The sequence below is a fragment of the Ricinus communis genome, chromosome 7, assembly GCF_019578655.1.
Source record: "Ricinus communis isolate WT05 ecotype wild-type chromosome 7, ASM1957865v1, whole genome shotgun sequence".
NCBI classification, from domain to species: Eukaryota; Viridiplantae; Streptophyta; class Magnoliopsida; order Malpighiales; family Euphorbiaceae; genus Ricinus; species Ricinus communis.
Genome location: NC_063262.1, coordinates 5157493 through 5177065, shown reverse-complemented (window position 1 = coordinate 5177065; position 19573 = coordinate 5157493). Strand labels below are relative to the sequence as shown.

General features: G+C 29.6%; 2 protein-coding genes across 2 annotated transcripts; one reads left to right on the top strand and one right to left on the bottom strand.

Moving 5' to 3' along the window:
- The first annotated feature begins 12347 nt into the window (after positions 1–12347).
- On the top strand, positions 12348–14177 carry LOC8288706 (transcription factor bHLH93). The gene is made up of 4 exons (XM_002528845.4): positions 12348–13206; positions 13360–13530; positions 13650–13817; positions 13968–14177. The coding sequence occupies exons 1-4, from the start codon at positions 12460–12462 to the stop codon at positions 14052–14054; spliced, it is 1173 nt and encodes a 390-aa protein (XP_002528891.4). The 5' UTR covers positions 12348–12459; the 3' UTR covers positions 14055–14177.
- A 1052-nt stretch (positions 14178–15229) lies between these two features.
- Positions 15230–18738, bottom strand: LOC8288707. Its single transcript, XM_002528846.4, has 2 exons — positions 17683–18738; positions 15230–16136 (listed from the first exon to the last, which is right to left on the bottom strand). Exons 1-2 carry the CDS (start codon positions 18505–18507, stop codon positions 15390–15392), a joined length of 1572 nt encoding a protein of 523 aa, XP_002528892.1. The 5' UTR covers positions 18508–18738; the 3' UTR covers positions 15230–15389.
- Positions 18739–19573: the final 835 nt, after the last annotated feature.

Here is a 19573-nt window from a genome sequence, read left to right as displayed (position 1 = left end):
TAATATAAAAATATTAAAAAGTCATTGTAATTACGATATTAAAAATTCACCAGAATTAAATTTCATACTTAATTTCTTTGCATCATTACATAAACATATACGCTGGAAAATTTAGATTATAAATTATTGATGGGGTAAATGATAAAAAAAAATTATGAACGGGTGGGTCTAACTTTTGTTAGGATACATATTTATATTTAATTTAATGTGTACCGGATAGAACCTTTACAGATAGTAAAACATATTTAAAGTTTGAATTTGAAATCTTAGTTAAGCTAGAAGAAATTTTTATCATCTCATCTGTATATTTTTCGATTCAACGAGTCTAACTTGACTTGTGCATAGAGTCAATCAAAATTATCCACAAATTATAAAATACCTGAATTAATATTCTTAAAACTGACTTTTGTCAAAATTGAATTTAAAATGCATCAATTAAATAATATCTACAAAATCATAAAAAATAATTAAGTGGGTCAACTGAGTTTTAAAAAAAATTAAGTGAGTCAACTTACCTAGAAGAAATGCACATGGCCGTGACCAATAATCTTTTATATTTAAAAGATTATATAAATTTTGATCAAATACTAAATTAAATATTAGATAATAAAAATTTAGTAAAACACATATCCTCATGAATACCACGATGAGATTTAGTATTTTTAAACCTTTTCTAGTAGAATGGTTACTATTTTAAATTTTTTCTAATATTAATCGTTAATGTAATAATTATATTTATATATTAATAATAAAATATAATAAATATTATTCTATTTATGATTATAATTAGAACTTAATTAAAAATATGACGATCATGAAATTTGGTGATACATTATATAAATGCTAAAACAATGCTATTTGCATAGCGGTCAAATGACATATTAGTCCTTACATATTACTCTTTTAAAGTTGTTCGTTTTTCTCATATTCATGATATTAATTTACCTCATCATTAGTATTTTTTCGAATATATATGTACTCTGTCTCATAACTTTAATTTTCCGATTTAAAATTGTTCAAAATTAACGACTATATATATTATATATGTTGCAAATCTATCCTAGCTTATCTAGGCACGTGCCAAATGCTAGCCTGGAGTTTGACGTGGTCTGGATGCAGAATTCTTATATATATAGTGAACTTCTAAAAAGTGTGTTTTTTTTTTTTTGCAGCAATAATAAGTGGATCGTCCGTTCTATAAATAATCCTTATATATGTTTAGTTTACTAAATATTTTATACTATCTTTATCTTTATATAATTTAAAGCTACATCGTTATTTAAATTGTAATTATATATTTGTTAAAGTCCATATTTTATATCATTCGTAATTATAAATAATTATTTTAATATGTATTTCACAATTTATTATAATTAAGTATTAAAGTGACAACTAAATATTTATTTTAAGTTATATAAATAATATTAATATATAAAATAATAATACAGTAAGATAAAATATAACATATATATATATTTTAAAAATATATATATAAATATTATTATATAGATAAATATTTTATTAGAATAGAATTTAAAAAATTTATAACTTATTATATTATATAGTTTATTTCTATATAGAACTGGTCTAAATTGGAACAAGAGTAATTTAAAATTATATTAACTTGAAAAGATTGAAGACAATTTCTATAATTTGTATTTTATAGTGACACTTTAAGGTTAAAATTAACGGTGAAGTGAAAAATAAAAAGAAAGTCAAATTGATCCAAGATTTGGTCATGTAATTTAATTATATACAATATAAGTATATAGTTAGTGTAATAATGGCACTTAAGGACATTCAAAATTTAGTTTAAATAGAAATAACGATCGTTTTGGAAAGGTGGAGATCTTGAGTTCAAGCCTCTATCTTGACACTATATGAGATTTCACATTTACGACGAATATAAATGAATGATTATTTCTATTATGTAGCTCACGGACTATTGAATATTATATGAATAAAAAAAAAGATATGACGATACTTAGACATCTCCGGAAAATAGTAAAAGGATGGTGCAATTCTTAATTGGTTATATATATATATATATTCTTTTAAACTGCATTAACAATTTCCGTTCATCTAAAATACAGCCACATTCTTTAGAAAAAGGTGTGCAGATTACATTTAAGTTATGTTGAGCAGTAATAACTACTTCTTGCATATTCTTTTTCTTTTCTTCTTTTTCCTTTTTTTCTAATTTTTTATTCTTCAAACAAGTCTCTTGCAAAAAGTTCCCAAGGAAATCCCTAAAAATCGTTGTCTCATGGATGCAAAAGTGTTTGCCGTATCCTGTAAATATATCGTCCTAACTGAAACTATAAATTAAAGAAAAACAAAATATAAATATAAATAAATATCTTAAAAATTGTGAATTCAGCAATATAAACGGACGGGTCCGATCCGACCCGAATATGTCTTATTTAAATTTAACTTGATAAAATTACAATAATTATCTACTAATTTTATTTTAAATATATATTTATCTTATTATATAGATAATATATATTATTTATAAAGAATTTAAAAATTAATGAACATACGGACTAGATATTCATTTACTCAAAATTCGATCTAAATTCTTAATAAATATAAAATTAAATTAAGTTTAGATATAATATTTTCTAAGTAAATTAAAAATAAGCAAGATCCGAACCAAACTAAAAATCATTTTACACCATTAAGTGAACTCTCATGCCTGAATAGATAATATTTGATCAGAAACATACACTGGGCAAACAATGAACGTCCAGAAAAATTGATGGCCTCTGATCGAAGTGAAAGGTTTTAGCATAAGCTTTCCAAAGCAGAAAACCATTTTCCTTTCAACACGTTGCTATAAGAACTGCTGTGTGTGTGTAAAATACAGATTTATGCTTTTAAATTGGTTATTTATGTACAAAATATTTTGTCATGTATTGTTTGTTCTTTGCCTACCAAAATCTCTTCGTATAAATTCTTCATTTCTTCTTTTTTTAATAATTAGAAAAGAAAAACCCATTTAATTGGATTTAAAATTATAAAAAAAAAAAAAAAGAGGAGAAAACATGAACATGCTGCAATGTCAGCATCGTGAACAAGCAGCTACTGCTAGTTAGTAAATTTTGTTTGGCACGTCTTTTTATGGCTCTTTCTTTCTATTTTCTATTTTTTATTTTTTTTATTTTGGAGTCCCCTCGTTTTATTGTGATGTTTTGACTCACGAAAGACTTCACTTTTCTTTTCTTTTCTTTTTTTAATTTTATTTTTATGGTTTCCTTTTTCAATTTTTACTTTCAACAGCGACAACGGAGCCAGCTCCTTATATAAGATTGATTGTGGTACAAATCGGTACTCTCTCTCTCTCTCTCTTTTTCTGACAAATAATATAAAAAAACAAGAAGGGTTTTATTTATTTATTTATTATTATTATTATTATTATTACTCTTTTCTTGAGAATTTCACGTTGTTTCTTTTATATTTATGTTTAACTTTAGTAAGTATTGAATAGGGCCTATAGTATGTTTACATTAGCGTAAATAAATGACTCATATATGAGTATTTTAATTTTTTATAATGAATGAGTATTATTTATTTAATTTATTAATTTTTGTAAATGTATAAGTACTTTTTAAAAAAAATAAATAAAGGTTTGCTTATATAATAACGACACATTATAGTAATAGAATAGCAAGATTATAATTACTGTTTACCCTTGATTGCTTTAATGAGTTTTAAAAGAAAAATATATCTAACCATCAAAGCAAAAGAAAAAGAAATCTAAAAAGAAATGGAACTGCTTTCTCCATTAAAAAGAAAAAGAAAGAGATGATTTGAACTGCTAGAAATTGGCATTAAGAAAATCGGTACGCGAAGCAAGCAATGGAAAATGGGCGGGTCAAGCCCACTGAAATATGAGGTTTTTGGAGTGTTAATATATTTATATATGATAAATTTTTTAGAAATATCTTCAAATTAATAAAAGATATTACTTTTTTTATCTTATTCCCTTAATTTTAAAATATCAAAAAGTAATTTAACAAAAATAATAAATAATACATATTCTTTTCATTTTTCATGAAGCCATGCAACATTTATATAGCTTATGGGCTTAATTTAATAAAGCTGCTTATTTTTTGAACCTCAAGAAAAAAAAGAAAAAAGAAAAGAGAAGAGGCCATTTTGGGTATGCTACAAAATTGGAGGTTGAAGGTGGCCACAACAGTTGGATTCCTGAGGAAGAAGGAGCATATAATTGTAGTATGAATAAATCAAGATTCAAGAAAGGACATGGGTATGGTCAGTCAGTCAGTCAGTCAGTCAGTCAGTCAGTCCCTTCTCCATAGTCCCCATCTCTCTCTTGCAAATACAAGATCTGGACATGTGTCATCAGAGAATGGGACCCAGTCAAAGGACAATAAAGCAAACAATAATACCACCACGTCAAAAAAGAAAATTGGATTATTATTTGTTAATATTTCTGCTTATAAAATAAATTAATACAAATTATAAAAATTTGATCGATATTTTTATTATAAATAAAAATCAAAAGATGTTTTCAGTTTAAATTTCTTTTAATAAATTTTATAATATAAGATCTATGAGGAAACGACCGTCGTTTGCTGCATTCATGGATATATTAAAACTTCAAACGAATAAAAACAAAAGGAAGAGAGGGCGGGAGAGAAGTATGGGAAAGTGGTTTTGTAGGGGATAGTGAGAATATTGTGGGCTGCTACCTGCGGAATTCAAATTCATGCAAAAGAAACACCCAACTAACGTATGAATACCACACAATGTCTTCGACAGACAGCTTATTAAAAAAAAAAAAAAAAAAAAAAAAATTCAGTTACTTACTTCCAAAAAAACAAGTGACAGAAACAAACTAGTTAATAGATAAAAGACATGCCAATTTGTGGTGTCGTTTAATAGGGAAAGAGCCTGCGGTTTTTCATGTTACGCAGAGACAGAATCTCTTTCACCGTACTCTCGTGGTCTTTTCACACCTCACAACTCACAAGGGCCTTACTTTTCTGACACCGTCCAAATCTTTCTTTTCTCTAAGCTTTTCTATGCCATACTTCAAAACTTCTCGTTTTAAATATTCTTTTCACTTCTTTGTTATTATTGCGCCTCTTGTAATTTAAGGATGACTACTTTTTATTTAGTTCTTCAAAGCATTTGAGAGTAGAAAAATGTGGGAACAGAAGAAACGGAAGTTATGCAAGAAGAGGAAACCTTACGGACATGAAGTGGAAGCTGAAGGAGATCCAGAAATGGGGAAGTTGGATTGAACAAGTAGTGAAAAATGAGAAGAAAAATGGAAAGTAATTGAATGAGTGAAATGTAAAGTCCGTTAATGTGATTCAATTTTGATTCAACTAATATCAAAATTATTAGAATTAGCTATTTGATTGTTGAATTTAAATTTTTATAGATTGTTTGTAATTACTATTCTTTAGTCATGTGAAATTGGAATTTGACATTTATACTCAGTTGTCATTTGAAATTGAAATTATTTTTTTAAAATAAAAAAGTTATAATACCATATTAAAAATTTAAATTAATTAACTGAAATAGAAATTAAATGAATGAACGAAATATAAAGCCCACTAATATAATTTAACTTGGATCCAATTAAAATCAAAATGACTGAACTATTCACTTGGTTGACTAGACCTTAATCTTCATAAATTTGTTTATGATTCTTATTCTTTTATTAACATTGAAAATCCACCTTTTTTTGAATGCATTTACCTTTCTCTATCAAGTTGTATAAAAAGCAGATCACAGTGAAAAATGCAAGACAATTGACAATTAGATTACAACACAGTTCAAGCAATTAAATTTATAAGCACTGCATTCCCGTTTCATTATAAAATTGTTCAACAGCTTGTTCTAATGATGCATGTACTTTTTCTAATTTCAGTTCAGGAAACCACAATCTGCAAACACTAAAAAGCTTTAGTTATTCACTTGTTTACAATAAGTTCCAGCAACTTGTTATATTATTTTTCAAACCTAATTACAGTCTCAGTTCAACGAACCCTTAAAGATCTTCTTTTGACCCTACTATAATTAAGCACATTGTCCTTTGTTTCAGATTTCTTTAGCAGTATTGCATCATTTAGAAACCAAGTAGATTCATAATTGCTCCGATCCGAGTACCTACAATCAAGTACTAAAAAGAAAATTTCAAGTAAATTACTGTTTTCTTTTGTTACAGATAACACTGTTTAAGGACAGACACAGAAGTGGGGATGGCGGGCCTTAACCCGCCGCCCCTCGCCCCTCGCCCCCTCTTTCCCCGTCATAAAACTTCATAAATACTTAACTTGAAACAAAATCATACACACATTTTTGGACTGTTGTATTAGAGAATTTGACTGTGCAAATTGTAAATAAATTAAAACCTTAATTTTAGTGTTTTGTTACGCACATAAGACATCATTCCTGTTTATAATAAATCGAAGAAGGCCAAAACAAGAATTCAGGAAAGCTGAAACTAATCTTAATTGTACCTAACTATCTCCTGTCATTTTCAATTTTGAAATACAGCGGTATATCTATATCGGTGACGGATCAATCCAGATATTAACTCGTGACCCTCTCTTGAAATATTATCTATTTTTCGATTCATATAAAAAAAAAAAAAATTTTAAAGAAAAAAAATTGGTGTTAAATTTTATATGATATCGCGGCATATAATTCCTCATTAATATGTTTTTAGGAAAGGATTTGACATAATTTTAGTAATTTCATACTTAAGTTTCAACTAACTTTTCTCTCCAAATTCAAAGACAAAATTGTTTTGTTATCTTAATGATATGACCAGCAACTTTCAAGTAACTTACGAATTAGATTTTCTTTGGTTGATTTTCTTTTAGTAATAGTCTTGTGCTTCTTTTTTTATAACTTTTCATATTGTCTCTTGCTTTTTATTACAATCTTAATTTTTTTTTCTCTTATCCCTAAACAGGACTTAAACTCACTGGACTGAACTTGGAGATAACCGGATCATGGTACCTGATATTACCCTGAATTATTACATAGGATTTTGATATCAGAAACCTGTATAATATATACATATATATATATATATATATATATATGGTGAGTACATCACCAATTAACTTAATACATTATTAAGTTTGAAGCTTAAAAGGATTATGATTACTTAGTATGTTAGAATATCTTAAATAAAACTTTCAATATTCTTACAAATATCTTAATTAAATTATTGTTTTCTTTTTGTATTAAAAGCAATATGAAATTAGATCTAATCAATTATGAATTCTTGTGGACAATTCTAGCTAAATAAGATCTATCAATTTAATTTTTTTGATGATTTCTAAGAATCTGAAAAGTATTTTTGTCATGTTATATTTATTTTTCTAAAAGGTGTTTTTCTAAAAGGTATCAATTTAATAAGATCTATCAATTTAACTCGAGCCCAATAGTAATATCAATGGTGAGTTTCATAAAATTTTAGAATGAGCACAGATTTGCATTTTTGTAATACATATATTATCTGAACAAGAACTTCTTTTCCATTTCATATGACATGTTTATGCCAAAGAGGTGACATCTCTAACTCGAAGGAAACTCTCTTCACTGAAATTTAAGTATAATTAAAAAATGAAAACTATTTCAATCTTTTCTTGTATCAGAAAGTATGTATGCGAACACTGTTAGATCTGATACTGGGTACAATGTAATGTCAAAACCATAACTTAATTTGGTAGGGATCAACCAGCTAGATCACTTATTTTGTTTTTGTTTTTTTTAGATCATTTATTTTGTTTTTGGTTTCTTTTTTCTAAAAGGAAAACCTACCCAGATCATTTGAACTCGGTGTTTTTTTTTTAAAGTTTATTTATTTATTAAGAATTTAATAGAAAATAAACTACATAATACAAGTAGCTATTCTTTTAGATATTTTAAAAAGAATAAAATTTTACCGTACTAATATATAATAATTAAAATACTCGAATTTACAGAAAAATAATTCGAAATCAAATAAGTTTAATTTCAACTATTCTAAAACATAGATCCATAACTTCTATTTAAAAACTAAATAGATCCAAATTTTAACTAAAATTAATAAAATTGATAGCAACAGTATCAATGATGATTTTGCAAAGTCGACGGTGATAGTGGAAATAAAGATAATAATTGTTAATTTTGAAATTTTTTGATAAACTATATAAAATTTAATATATATATATATACAATTTAAAGAATTTAAGTTATTTTTGAAAATTAAAAATCAATATTTATTTAAAATTTATTTTATTTAACTAATTTAATAATGAATATAATAGACATATTTATAATTCTTTCAAGATCTTGATCTATTTTAAATAAAAATTATAGATCTATTTATTAAAATAGTTGAAATTAGACTTGCTTTGCAAATTCAAAAAAATAATATACCCTTTATCTAATTTAAAATATTTCAATTATTATTAGCGACTGATATTTTCACATTAGTATTAAATATGGTATCCCGATCTTGACTTTTTATTAATTTTTTAAAATACAGATATACATCCTTCATGGATCACTTCCATGTTTAGAAGCAATTACTAGATTGAGTACTAAAAATCAACAGGAAATAATCCTGATGAGGAGATAATTACTTAATTAGACTAGGGGATTAGATGAATTAAAAATGTAAAAAAAAAAAAGGAATATTCTTAATTAGGTGGATTATAATAATAAAAGCAGAGTTCGGATTATAATAAGGAAATAGTAGGGAAAGATTAGGAGGCAGCCTAGTGTAGGTAGAAGACACAAAAGAAAAAGAAATAATAATATAAATATAGTGGTAGGATTAGAAATTGGGGGTGCTGGTTAGCAAAGTTGGCGTATATGGAAACTTTGTTTGTACATAATAACAGATGGCGATGTGAGTAATAAGCCCACTTCTTTTCTTTTCAGGTGTATACATTCACGTGCTCCTTGACAAGTATGTCTTTCTTTTTCTAAAAATACAAAAAGAATGATCCAATTTATGTATTTACAGATTACCAAACTAAAAATGAATCTATGTATTTCCTTAATTTGCTCTCGACGAATGAACTTGTTAGGTCCAATTTGGCCTTTTAATTTATTGCAAGAGATTTAAGCAAAATCCTTTTAACTGCTTTTGATTAATTTAGTATGTCTAGCTCAAAATAATATGAATAGGTTGAATAGTGTTATAATGATACTTAAAATTGAGCCTGTGTCCTAGATGGATGTACTCTGTGAGATCTCAATTCTTCTAGCAAGCCTGATTGTATCTCAGCTAGAAACAGTCCCAGGATCTTACGTTTTCCCTTTGCAGATGATTCTCTCTTATTTTCATGAAGCTGTTGAAAATGAAGCTCATAGATCAATCAACTGGTTCAACAATTTTGCGAGGCTAATGGGCAAGTCTAGCAACTTTAAAAAAAAAAAAAAAAAAAGAAACCAGACAGTATTTCAAATACTAGGTGTCAGTATGAGTATTTAGGCCTGCTGGCAATGATATCAAATTCAAGAAATAGACTTTCGTAGAGGTTAAGGAAAAAGAAGCTAATCGACTAGCGAATTGGAACGAAAAATTATTATCAGTGGGTGGTAAAGAAGTGTTAATAAAAGCAATGGCTACAGCTCTTCTTGTTTACTCTCTGTCCTTTCTATCTGCCGATCGCCCTTTACCATAAGATCAACAGTGCGATAAGCAACTGCTGGTGGAGACGATGATTTAGGGATAAATGTATCCATTAGATTGCTTGGAAGAAATTGTGCAATCCCAATAGAGATGGTGGTATGGAGTTCAGGGATTTGTTCGAGGTTTAAACAGTTCTCTAGGCAAAGTAGTGTTGGCGGGTTGTCACAAAGCCTAACCCCCTTCTTGCTTTAGTCCTTGGAGGTAAATATTTCTATCTTCGAATTTCATGAGGTGAAAAGAATGAATTATGTGATGTTGAAACTTCAAGTGATTCATCCACAATCGAGACTTGATATAAGTTCAATCCAAATAAATACTCCTTCAGTTATAACAAAATTACTTTGAATGGCCTTTATAAAAAAAAAAAGTTGTTCATATGCAAAGCTCTCAACTTGTGTTGTATGAACCAACAATTGCACTTTATAAAGATCGTCCATGGAATTTGTTATAATTTTTTTATTATTTGTTGAATAAGAAATTATTATTATTTGATTTAAAAAAGGATGCATCATGAGAATTGTATTAACAGATTTAAAATAATAAAAAAAAAAAATCTACAAGACCAGATCTCTCAGCATATGAGATCGTTAAGCAGATAATTTTAAATTAATCTTTTATAAATATTATAAAATTTATTACACATATTTTAATATAAGAATAAAATAAAAAAAATGCTATGTTAAATATATAAAAGTGACAAATAATTTTTAAAAAAAATTATCTAAAAAAGACAGTGATAATAAATATGGATGGCATTAAAATGGATATACATATTATATCTAAACTTTAATAAATTAATTATTTAATTCCTTGAAAATGTCTTGTTTTGGGTTAAAGAAAATAGGTAAACAGCTTAGGTTATGCAGATAAAAGCGGTACATTATATATCAAAGGCTTTGTAGTGTTGTATTGGCATGTGTATGTAAATATTGTAGTCACATCCTGTCCTTGGGTGGCATGGACATAGATGCATCATTAAGAAAAAACACCTCGTAGTGGTCGGTGTTCATTGAATGTTTTTTATTAACAAAAATTATCCATTCAAATATAAATACAATTTAAAAAAAAAAGGAATTATAATAAAACTGGTCACTTAACTAAAAAATCAAAAATTAAAATTAAAAGATTTTCAACAAAAATATTAAAATCAAAACCATCAATTCAATTGACTAATATTTCTTTTTATTCTGTTTCGATCAATTTTTCAACCAACTAATGCTATCTTAAAGAAGGGTTTATATTTTTACAAGTGATATGATAATAAATTATTAATTTTTTTATTTCGTAATAAAAAAAATAAAGTAGTAATTAACTCTATCTCTCTAGTATCCATAAAGAGGGGAAGAAAAGAAGGTTGTCCATGCCAAGTGGTTAAGAAATTAAAAGGGTATGGGTGTTAAATTCCACAGTATCCCCTCATGTAATGTTGGGGAAGATCATTGACCATGCAGATAGATAGATCTTTTATGCCTGCAGTGCATGAATATTATTAATTGTATGGCACACAAGTTTAAGGATATGTCACATGCATTAGAAACTGAAACTGAAACTGATATGAAATGTTTCCCTCCATTAAATTTTCTTTATTATTATATAGGAAGTGAATTCTATATACCCATAAAAATATAGGGTTATCCAAGTTTTGTACCATTTCTTCTTAATAAGTAAAAAACACACCTTAATAATTTCATAATGAATCATAAAGTAAAAAATTAAATGATCCCATACATGTCAGGTGAATTATTTGCTTAGAAAAAGAAATATGAGGAAATTTATGTGTCTTCAAAATAAGTAGTCTTTTTCAAAAGGAAAATCCATTAATGGAAATTTTGGGTACATGAATAGTTTTCCTTTGAGCAAGGACAAGCATATTCAGATAACATTTGCTGGTAACAGAGAAATAAATAACCATACATAATACCAATTATTAGTCTCATGTGTAGAGACAATCAGGTATATTTTCCCATCCCAACCTCTGGAAAGGTGAAGCAAGAAGTTTAGAAATGGACCCAACTCACCTATATTTTCTTTTTCCTATCTTAAAAAAAGTAAACTAGATAGAAGGGATGAATGATCTCTGTTGGTCCATAATTATATTTAACATTTTGAAAAAAGAAAGGAAGGAAAGTATTCAATGTCTATACATTGGTTCTTTCTCTTATAAAGTTTTGGGGCTCCACAAATATATTTGATAATGAAAACTTATTTTGGGAGTATATGGACAGAAAAAGGGAGCATATAATTAGTAATTCTTATTTTTTTAAAATAATTCTTGACTGCCAGGGGGGATATTATTGATAGTATATTCACTCACTCATGAAAAAGGAAAAAAAGAAGAAAAAAAAAAAGAGTGATAAAATAAATAAACAGAGGAAGTTGATTGTCTATAATCCAAACTCCATCCTTTTCAGCTCAGACAGCTTTGTGGGTCAAACAAACCTTTCAGGGTATGGGATTAAATATTTACATGTTTGTCTGATTGATTATTTCATTGAAAAAGACATTAATTATTAGCCCACAGATAGTAGAGAAGAGAATAGAAAGCAGATTTCATTTTTTAGTTTTTATTTTTCCCTCATTATTTTTATTAATAGATTCTCAAACTTATACAACACATAGTAGCTTCACTCCAATTGAAGTACAAATTTCATTATATTAGATCTTACAGTTTTGGAGACAGATTTTATTGTATGCTATTATAAAATTAATTAAATTAGTCCTAATTTGCATCTTAGCCTTATTTGCTTTCTTTTAATATATACTATAATGCACTTTAATATATGTTTATATATTCTTCCCACTTGGTGCAAGTTGATGTTCTTAAGCATCTACTTTGGATTATAACTCACTCTTTAGCAATTTTTCAGGAGAGAGAGAGAGAGAAAACAATGGAGCTCTCTCAACATGGGTTCTTGGAAGAGTTACTTCAAGGTCCAAGAATAAGGGACACTAATAGTGGCAGTGGTAGTAGTTGGGCAACTTTTCCTATTACTACTGCTGCTACTGGGTCAAGTGAGTTCTTTACTAATGGGTGGAACTTTGATTCTTTTGATGAAAATACAAGTTTATCACCAGCACCAAACCCTTGTTCATTTTTAGGATTCCCTACTCCAACAGAACCTACCTTTGACTGCTCTTTCAATGACCAAACTTACCCTTTCTTTGATGGCTTTACTGCTGCTACTACTACTGTACCTACTGAGATTGATGATCACACACCTCCATTTCCAACCCAGGAAGATTACCCATCAATGGTTGAAGATGAAGAACTCGGTGGTCTTCTTCTTAGAAGTCATAGTTTTGAGGAAAGATTAAGCAGCACCAGCTGCAAAGTTGAGTTGGAGCAAGCAAGCAATAACAATAATAATGGTCAGGTTTTCAGTATGGGTTTGAGTGCAGAGAAAAAGAACAAGTCTAAGAAGTTAGAAGGGCAGCCTTCAAAGAATCTAATGGCGGAAAGAAGAAGAAGAAAGCGCCTGAATGACCGCCTCTCGATGCTAAGATCAATAGTCCCTAAGATCAGCAAGGTGATCTATTAGTATCACTTCTTTCTTGATTTTCTTGAACTTGAAATTAGAGTTATAATGCTGCATTTTCTGTTTTTCTGTTTCCTTTTATCTTTGTTTCTCTGGTTTGCTTGTTGTCGTGCATAATTTATATAAGAATCTTAATTCTAGCAGATGGACAGAACTTCAATTCTTGGAGACACCATAGATTACATGAAGGAGCTGCTTGAAAGAATCAATAAGCTGCAAGAAGAAGAAAGTGAAGACGGTACAACTGAAATGACCTTAATGACCAACTTAAATGAGATTAAGCCAAATGAAGTGCTAGTAAGAAACTCCCCCAAGGTATATCTGTCTAGCTACACAACTTAAAAATTGCAATTAGGATCTCACAAATAAATGCATAATTAAGTACCCAATTCTTTATTTTTTCAATTAATTTTTTGACCCAATTTTCTTTTCAGTTTAATGTGGACAGGAGAGAGATTGATACTCGGATCGATATCTGTTGTTCAGCAAAGCCAGGATTACTGCTATCAACAGTAAACACATTGGAAGCACTAGGCCTTGAGATACAGCAATGTGTCATAAGTTGCTTCAATGATTTTTCCATGCAAGCTTCTTGCTCAGAGGTAATTAATTAAGTATATCAAGATTGATTAGTTACTTTCTTTTTTTCTATTATTATTAATTTTTCTTTTTGGGGTTACATAGTAATATTTATTTTCTCTGAATCAGCTTTTCTTATGCATATGCACATGTTGTTTGCTGTTTTGTGTCAGGCTGATGAGCAGAGGACACTAATAAGTCCTGAAGATATAAAACAAGCCCTGTTTAGAACTGCTGGTTATGGAGGAAGATGTCTGTAGAAGAAAGAGAACAGGAAAAGATAATGAGTATGGACATTTCTAGGTTTGTTTTTTATGGAGTTATGCAAGTGAGAACTTGTAATAATTAAATATCCTCTTTAATAAGTATATGTTCATTTATTATCTCCTTCTACTCACATCCTGTTATAGAGTATATTAATTATATTTGGCCATTTGTTCCTTCTCTAACAGATAATCATTAAATGTATGATCTGGAAATAGATAAGAATATATGTCTAAATTCCTTGGAATAGTAGGAATGTCTTTAAAATAAATGTTTTACAATTTAGGGTTGGTAATGATCTTTCCTTTTATGTTATAATTATAAGCTTAATTAAATAATTAAACAATAGTTGGGTACTTAGATGTCTTATTGCTGCATCATCAGACATAAATACATCAATAATTGAAATTAAGAATTGCAGAGGACAATGACCCATTTGGTCCCAAAACCTTGAAGAATATCCAGTACATCAATAATAAGCACATAGAAACAGAACAGAAACAAAACTCAAATGGTCTGCTAAGCCAAAGAGTGAAGCAACTAAATTCTTTATAACAATTACTGTCCTGCTCAAGTTCAAAGCCAGAGAATACTATTCACAATGTTAAGACATACTTTATTAAATTTTACAAAATTCATTAAAAAAGAAGAAGTTTGTTGCTGTTTTACATCCGCAATGCACTCCTTTCCACTCATGTCTACTTCATGCTTAGAGTATTGATTTTCATCTTTATTGATACATTCCATTTTTTATAACAAACTGGAGGTTAGTTCATTATCATAGAGAAGCAAAAAATTAGTACCAACTGTAGAGATAGTTGTCAGAAACCAAAATGCATCCTCATACTGCCCAAACTGAAACCTAATTAATGAAATTTAAATCTACAGTTAAAGCCATGGTTCTAACCATGATGCAGGCATTATAGGGAGCAAGAACTTGAAACTGAAGACGAGGAACACAAAATGGCCTGTGTATGAATAAAACTTCTTATATAGTAAAAAATACCATAATCATTCTTCATGTTCATTCATCTTCTAGCCCGATGTAGAAGCACAAAATTAGAAGTCATGGTTGTGGAGGTCATCATTAATGTCGTTGCCACTCATATAATCTATAATTTCTCACACTAAATCTAAACTAGTCTAACTGTCAAACCTTCAACAACCACCATAAAGCAAAATCAACTCAGAAGCCACACAATCTCAGCCGTATAATACAATGTTAGATCATTCAGAAACATTAAGAGTTATACAAGGCCGCTTCTATCAGTTGTGCTAAAATGCTAATCTCAGAAACGTTTGTTACATTTCATCACTGTTAGAAGAATTTGTCAAAGTTGATCATATACGTCACCATCGATATTAACATAACCATCATCACTAATGTCAGAAGAGTCATCATTGGCATTGGTTTGCAGATGTTGGAGCTTATTAATAGCATCTCTTGCTTCAGAAACCAAGGCATTTTTTGCAGATCTAACCACATCTATCTTCTGAATGTTAATCTGCCCATTCTCCTTTGCTGCTCGTGCACATGCTTTCTTTCTTTTTTCTTCCCTGCAATGCAACTGGTCAATATATTTCTCATGCAACGCCATGTTTTTAACCTGCTTCAGTACTGGAGGGCTAACAAGATCCATCCTACATAGACTTCTAAACCTAGAAAGGGGCTTTTTTTGGCCAGATGAAGACCACTCATGGCACTTCTGAACGAATCCCTGTTTTTCTTGTAACTGTTTCGGGGTAGAAACAATATCATTAAGCTCAGAATCTGGTTTAAATGTCACGTTGGGCTCCAGGATGGAAAATAGGTCAGCTTCACAGTTTCGATCCACGCAGTTGTGCTTTTGCAGCAACTGTCTGACAGTTTTTTGTGCAATATGACTCTTCTGTTTATTACCGGTTAACCTCTTAACCTTCAGCCCAGAGGGGCTAAGCAATTTGCCAGCAGAGAGGGAAAAATATCCAAGAGGTGATGAGTTTGGTCTCTTTACTCTCGATCGAGGCAATGGTTGAGGTGGGGTTATATGGTCGTAGTGGACTCGGTCAAAGCAATCCTGTGCAGATTTTCCAGGCACCTGAAAAATTGCGTATACAGTTACAAGTGATACTATTTGAAGAAAAGATCCTATATAGAAACTCCATCTGCAAATAAAGGGTTCAAACTAATACTTCAATATTCATAATAAATACAAGACATTATCTTGGAGCTAACTTCTAGTCTTCTAGAGAAGATTTGTTCTATTTATAAATAAGGCTTTGACATTTCTCAAGAACTGGTACACTATATTCCTTTCTCACAGTATATAGCCCATTATATCAAACAAGTATCGGATGCATTTAAGACATCCATTTAATGTTACAACTGCACCAATGGGATTGGAATCTGGAATTAAAACTTGATTAAAACAGAACAGCAAATGATCTTTCAACTTGAATCTAAAACAACATAAAGAGTCCTAATGCTTACAGGAGCTCGCTTTTGTCCATACTGCATAAGACCATTCAAGTTAACATTTTCCAAGAACTTTAAATCAAAGCCTATTTATCATGTGAAGATGGCACTTGTACTTCCACTCATTGTACAGGATTATAAAAGGGAAAAAGAATTGTAAGACAATCAAAATGAGGTGATTAAACCATCATTTTTCAAGGAATTGCAAAGAACTTCAAAATCATTATAACAAAAAAGGCAAATTCAACTAGTCCAGGAAAGTATAATGCATACTGATGATTCCAAATTGTAACCCAGGGAAGAAATGAAAATCAATGCTGAGTTTAACTCTGAACTTCATCAATAAAAGAGGAAATGAAAAAATAAAACTTTAGCTAGGCTTCAGCGTTGACTTTCATCTTCCAACAGAATAAAGCAATGTCAAAAATGTGTTCAGAACAAAGTTAACTATTCTGATCATTTGCTATTTGTGCAAATTTTATGTAGCTCCTCAATTGTATAGTTTTGCCATACAACCTTGACATAAACAGTTCTGTGTTTAAATGGAATTTTTTGGCTGACCAAGTACTTCTGTTCAAATGTTGCATGCTGTGCTTCATTAGCAATTGATATGGTTCATTTCGATGAGACCATAATGCAGTTTTCTAGAAATTTCACCATCATGTAAAATACTTATATAACCCTAGACTGCGAATGAAAATGTAAACTGTTGGGCCTTTCACTCGCTCATATAATAGTTGAAACCAAGCTACAAGGAATTATCATTATCCAAATAACATCATTGCCCAAGCTTAATAAACATGATAAAATGCCACTTTACTGGGTTTGATTCTACTGTATAGTTCTGCACTATAAACTAGTAGATGCACCTTGAAACTAGAAATGTCAATGAACCCAAACTCTATATATTCATAACTTTGAGCCCTTTTCAATGAAATCATCATAAAAAGAGAACAAAAGAATTGCTATTTGTTTGTCATGGGTTTAACACTATTAATTGCACTGGTATCAATCAAAATTTGCAAGAACAATACATCAAAAGAAAGTACTAGAGAACTCCTTAGTAGCAATTTTAACTTTTAACTCTAAAAGGAAATTAGGCTTTTCTAAATTAACAATATTTCAAAGACTAGATGTAAAAGAAACCAAGAGTAGCATAGGAAAAATACCAGCTTAGAAACCTGCTTCCAGAAATTAGGAGTAGGCTTGGCAACTAAATAAGCTCTATGCAATGCCATTTCTTGTTCTTTTGTCCAACCTTCAACACTTGCATTACTACCACAGTCCTCTCCCCTTTTCCTCTTCTTAGTAACCCTAATTTCTTGTTTTTTTTCACAAAGATCTCTCCTTTTGACTGCTTTAATCCCAATCACCACTGGAAAATTCTTCCTTTCACTTCTCTGTGCAATCTTATTGCATGAATCCACACTCACTTGTCTATCTGTTTTATTTAACAAACCCCGACTATTAGGTCTCTTTTTAGACCCATCATCAGTGAATTTATTCAAAGAAGAATTTTGAACTTTCTTCAACTTATTGTTACTCTTCTTGACAACTTCATTTCTATTTTCAAGCAAAGAAAGTCTCAAAGATCGACGAATACTTGAATTCTCCTCTACCCTATCACTCAACTTATTAAAAGAAGAATCTTGAATTTTCTTTGGCTCATTATCACTCTTCTTGACAAGTGGATAACTGTTTTGAAGCAAAGAAAGCCTCGTAGATCGCCGAATACTCGAATTCTTCTCTACCCTATTACTCAATCTAGGAGATCTTCTATACTTAAGAACCGGAATCCCATGAATTGAGGACTTTTCATCAGATTTTCTTTCTGAGTCTTTTCGCGTGTAACTTTTTGTGGGTTTTCGGCTTTCAGTATGAAGACCTTGGGGATTTTGGTCGAGAAGTCTCTGTGATCGGCGGAGAGGAGTGGTTAGCTTGTGCTGTGTGGTGGAGCTAGTAGTCAGTTTTATGGAGTTTATCCGTCTTGGCATTTCGTCGAGCACTTGGTGAGCGTTTCTTGTCACTGCTTCACATTTGGAGAACCGGGAGGGAAAGTGGGGATTGTGTGCTGTTCAAATTTTGGGGGACTCGAAAAACAAAAACATCCGATACAAGTTTTGTGCCAGATCTAAGCCCGCGTCAGGAGCTTTAATTTGGGCCGTTAAGGATAGTATCCTGGGCGAAAGCCAAGCCTAAGTTCAGAGCTTTAAGTTGAGCCGGTTAAGGATAATCCATTGGATTGGGCTTTGTTCGGTCTACACGAAACTAATAAAAATGGAAATATATGATATTATTAAATACAATTTTATTTGATAATGGAAAAATCTAAATTCTACCAATACCATCTCATGATTTAATCAGCACATGTAGTTTTAAAAGTTGATCTCTTTAAATTTTTCGATGGTACTCAATTATTAAAAATATTCTAATGAATTTCTCACATCGTAATATTCATAATAGCAAAAATTAACTCTGATCCGACACCATTTTAATCAAAATGAGGCATATTAAACAAAAATTAAAAAAATTAAATACAATTCGACCAAAGGATATATATTCTAGGAAATTGGATCTTAAGAAGATAGTCTTGAGAATAAAATGACCCTTTAGCCTGTTGTATTTTTACAAATTCTAATCCTATGAATATCAAAGCTAAAATTGGAAATACTCAGAAAAGATATTTTATTAAAAGAATCTAGTGAGATAATGAAAAGAACGACGACTTCGAAAATAAAAAGAAACAAACAAATACAAAAAAAGAATATTAGGAACAGGACATGATATTGATTGAGAGGAGGCACTGAACATATTTCTTGCAAGTGATAATTTGTTTATAAACTATAAAGTCACCTCTTACATAAATATGACATAGCAAGATTTTTGGATCAATCTCTGAAGAATACAAGGAAAATTTAGAGTATTATCAAAAAAAAAAATTAGAATTTACTAATATTATAAGGAAATATATATTGCAATAAATAAATATTTATTAAGTCATATGATATTTTTTATTGATATAAATATTTTGTTACTAGAATTAATAAGTACGTTTTGATA